Source organism: Indicator indicator, chromosome 28, assembly GCF_027791375.1.
Source record: "Indicator indicator isolate 239-I01 chromosome 28, UM_Iind_1.1, whole genome shotgun sequence".
NCBI lineage: Eukaryota > Metazoa > Chordata > Aves > Piciformes > Indicatoridae > Indicator > Indicator indicator.
The window spans coordinates 1,648,569-1,653,090 of NC_072037.1; the positions used below are offsets into that span (position 1 = coordinate 1,648,569).

General features: G+C 54.4%; 1 protein-coding gene across 1 annotated transcript; it reads left to right on the forward strand.

Moving 5' to 3' along the window:
- The first annotated feature begins 436 nt into the window (after window positions 1-436).
- POLE3 (DNA polymerase epsilon 3, accessory subunit) lies at window positions 437-4,522 on the forward strand. The gene is made up of 4 exons (XM_054393464.1): window positions 437-502; window positions 1,470-1,555; window positions 3,211-3,329; window positions 3,816-4,522. The coding sequence occupies exons 1-4, from the start codon at window positions 437-439 to the stop codon at window positions 3,974-3,976; spliced, it is 432 nt and encodes a 143-aa protein (XP_054249439.1). The 3' UTR covers window positions 3,977-4,522.

Genomic DNA, 4,522 nt, shown 5'->3' on the forward strand with positions numbered 1-4,522 from the left:
ACACACTCTAGGCTCCTTTCCCAGCCCCTGCACACAGCAACGGGGGCCTTGCCCCTGCCCGCACAGCCCCAGGGTTACCCTCAGGCCCGGGGGCTCTCCTCAGGCCCGGAGGCTCTCCTCAGGCCCGGAGGCTCTCCTCAGGCCCGGAACTCCCCTCAGGCCCGGACTCCCCTCAGGCCCGGAGGCTCTCCTCAGGCCCGGAGGCTCTCCTCAGGCCCGGCGCTCGCCGCTCCAGGCGCCGCTGTTTTCCCGCCGCCGCGGTGCCTGCCGGGACGGCCGCGGTGGCCGCCGGGAGGGGCTGACGGTTGCGGCGCTGCGCTGGGGCCGCTCCGGCTGAGGGAGGGACTGGACCAGCAGCGTCCCGCCGGCTCCTCCCGGCTTCTTCGCCCCCCATCGCGGCCCGGGACGCGCCGCTTTGCCTCGCAGGCGGCCCAGGATGGCGGAGAGACCGGAGGACCTGAACCTGCCCAACGCCGTCATCACCCGCATCATCAAGGAGGCGGTGGGTGCCGGCCCGGGGCCTCCCGCCGCGGCCATCCGGGGGGTTAACGGCCATGGCGGGTGGGGGGATGGGGACGCGGGGCGGCTGCGAACGGGCCAGCTCTGCCCGGGCTGCCCCCGCAACGGTTCGGTTTACGTCGTATGGTTGCCCCAGACGTGCCCCGGTCCCGGGAGTAGCCTCCTCGGGAAGGCGGCTGCCGGCCAGTGTCGTGGTCTTCGAGGAGATGTGCCTCCGGTGTAGGTCTTAGGGTGCCTCGAAACCGTGTCAGGAATGTGACATTCATGGGATGAATTGTCGCAGCGATGGTGGCCAGATCTGCTGCTGGTGCAGGAGTCCCTGTGTTCCTGTGTAGCTTCTAGTGTTGGGAGAACAAAGTCAAACTACGGCTGGTTCTCAGCTGCTGTCAAAGCAGCCTCTGATAGCATCTGAGATCAACGTTTGGTTTCATGGAATCACAGAATGGTTTAGGTTGGAAGGGACCTCAAAGACCATCCAGTTCCAACCCCTGCCATGGGCAGGGACACCTCCCACCAGCCCAGGTTGCTCAAGGCCTCATCCAGCCTGGCCTTCAACACCTCCAGGGAGGGGACAGCCACAGCCTCCCTGGGCAACCTGTGCCAGTGTCTCCCCAGCCTCACTCTCAACAATTTCTTCCTCGTCTCCATCTCCCCTCTCCCAGCTCAAAGCCATTCTCCCTCATCCTGGCACTCCCAGCCCTTGTCCAAAGTCCCTCCCCAGCTCTCCTGGAGCCCTTTCAGGTACTGGAAGGTTGCTCTAAGTTCTGCCTGGAGCCTTCTCTTCTGCAGGCTGAACAGCCCCAACGCTCCCAGCCTGTCCCCACAGGGGAGGTGCTGCAGCCATTCCAGTTGTCCCTCTGAATGCCATGACAGAGCTGACAGCCAAGCTAGCCAAGTTTAAGTTACTTTCTAGCAGCAGCTGGTAAAGGTTGGATTTGTTTGTTTTGCAGCTTCCTGATGGGGTGAACATTTCCAAAGAAGCTCGGAGCGCGATATCCCGGGCAGCAAGTGTGTTTGTGCTCTATGCCACATCATGGTAAGGGATGGTTGCATGAGGTACCCAGTGCAGCTGGTTACTCACCTCTCTGCTAGCTGGGCCTGAAGATCTTTTTTCCAACATTTCCTTCCATATTGTGGGTTATATATGAATAAAACAATCCTTAATGTAGACCAGGCAGCAGCAGCTAGATTTGAGCTGCTCTTAAACTGTGAGGAAAGCAGCTTGGCTCTAGAGAGAGGTGTCCCAACCCCACTGGGGACAAAAGAGATCCCAAACTGCCATTAGCTTTAGAAAATGTCTGTGTGGCCTTTCCTGGCAAGGCAAGAGCACTCTGCTCACGTTCCAGGCCACTCACCACCTAGGGCAAGGCTGAGCCAAGCATGAGTCAGCCTTGGAAGCTGGTTACAGAGGACTCAGCAATGCCTTTAGGGTGGGTATCTCTTGGCTATCTCAAGATATGCCATGCAGGCAGTCACTGTGCTAGGGTTATGTCCTCACATGGCTTTGTGGGATTGACAGAGCCAACATTCAGGTTTTCACCTTCCTCCCCAGTTTAGAAAAGGTCCAGGCAAGCAGAAAACTAGTGTGGGAAAGCAGCACAAAGAGCCAGTGAGAGCAAGAAGGTAGCTTAAACTGCTGTTAGGAGAAGGAGAGAATCATTTTGGTTGGAAAAGACCTTAAAGATCACTGAGTCCAACCATTCTCTAACTACCAAGTCTGGTGCTAACCTATGCCCTCAGCACCATGTCTCTGTGCCTTTTAAACCCCTCCAGGAATGGGGATTCAACCAGTTCCAGGGTTTGAGAAACCTTTCAGTGAAGAAGTTTCTTCCAATGTTTAACCTAAACGTCCCCACATGCAACTTGAGGCTGTTTCCTCTTGTAATAGAATCATAGAATTGTTTTAGTTGGAAAAGCCCTCTGAGATCAGCAAGGCCAGCCTGTCACTTGTCATAGAATCATTTAGGTTGGAAAAGACCTTCAAGATCCAGCCATTAACCCTACTCTACCAAGTCCACCACTGAGCCATATCCCCCAAGCTCCACATCTAAAGGGCTTTTAAACACCTCCAGGGATGGAGAGTCCACCACCCTGGGCAGCCTGTTCTAGTTCCTGACGTCCATTTCAGTGAAAAACCTTTCCCAATTTCTGCTTAAAAGATGGAACTGGGCACAGTTTGTCTCTTCTTGGGGTTGGAGGATATGGCAGGATTCCACTTCGTAAAGATGGAGAAAATTGTTTATGTGGGCACACAGTGCCTGGCATCTCCACCAGGTGGTTCCCAGAGGAGGAGCAGCTGCAGGCAGCCGTTTTCACAGCAGAGAGGAATCTTTGTCCTATCATTTGTTCCTTGGGAGAAAAGACCAACCCCCACTTTCCTCCAGCCTCCTCTCAGTTGTAGAGAGCAATGAAGTCTTTTCTGAGCCTCCTCTTGTGCAGACTAAACACCCCCAGCTCCCTCAGCTGCTCCTCCCCAGCCCTGTTCTCCAGACCCTTCCCCAGCTTTGTTGCCCTTCTCCAGCCCTCGATGTCCTTTGAGTCAATCGCTTCCTAGTGATTCAATGCCCTCCCCCACCCTGAAGTTTAGGAGATGGGGTTTTTATTCCCCTGAAGTTGCTTGTGCCTTACTAAAGAAGCCTAAACTGGTGACAGCTAGCAGTTAACTCTCCTTTCCTCCTTGTTTTTACCCAGTGCAAATAACTTTGCCATGAAGGGGAAGAGGAAAACGCTGAACGCTGGTGATGTTCTCTCTGCCATGGAGGAGATGGAGTTCCAGCGATTCGTAGCCCCTCTGAAAGAGTCCCTGGAAGGTATCATCCACACTTCACATCCAGGGAGCCTAGTGAGCACCTCCAACACTGGACAAGCAACACTTACTTGCCTGTCTTGTTTCTCTTCTCTTTGCCCAGCCTCCTACACTGCAGTTTGCCTGGGGAATAAGTAATGTGCACCTTAACGGGACTGGGATAACATTGAGGATTGGGAAACTGAGGAGGAATTGGGAAGGTCTCACCTGCTCTCACCCCCCTAGCATGTTTATCTAAGGAAGGCCCTGGGTGCTGCCTCTAATGCCAACTCCTGCGTCCTTTTCAGCAGTTTTCTGCTGAAACCTAACCTGAGTTCCCATGGAGCTGCTCAGCACAGCTCAGATAATAGGGTGAGTTGTTGCTCTCTGAGTTCACTGCTCCCTTGTAAGCCTGCAGAGCCAGTGGACCTTGGATTTCAGCCACTGTCCTGTTCCTGCCATGGAGACACCAGCTGGCAGCGTGTCAGTGTCCTCTCTTTGTCCTTTGTAGTTTACAGGCGTGAGCAGAAAGGGAAGAAAGAAGCGAGGAAAGATAAGGACAAGAAGACAGACTCAGAGGAGCAAGATAAGAGCCGAGAGGAAGAGAATGAGGATGACGACGAAAGGATGGAGGAAGAAGAGCAAAATGATGAGGAAGAGGTGGACAACTGAGCCTGCTGAGGAGGGAGGTGTGCACAGGGGCTGGGGGTTGTTTGGAGGACTGTAAATGAGCCTTGCAGGGTCCCCTCCTGTTTCCAGGGGAGCTTTGGGCTGTTCCTCCACAGCCTTTTTGGCTCTCACCTGTACATAGAAGACTTCTGCTCACACTTTCTCCTGGAGGAACGTGTGCTCCCAGCTCACAGGGGCTTGGCACTGGTTCTGGACAGACTGGGCTGTTTATACTGGGTTGGCTGTGAAAGAGGGAGGAAGAAACATCAGGTGCTGAGTACAGAAGCAGCCAGAAGATCTTGAGAGACTTGAATAAGCTGAAACCAAGTCAGGGGCTGAACCAAACAGATCATTAAACCCCTGGGGTTTGGAATCTACACAATGATGTTGGGAGGCTTGGAAGCTGATAACTGAAGCTTTTTATCCAAGTGATTTGGGTTCTTTCTTAATTTTCTTGCATTCTGGCTGTGCCTTCTCTTCCTGCTCCAGCTGTGACAGTGATCCTGCGTCCTTCAGCCGTGCCAGCTGTGTGCAGCTGCACAAGGAGCA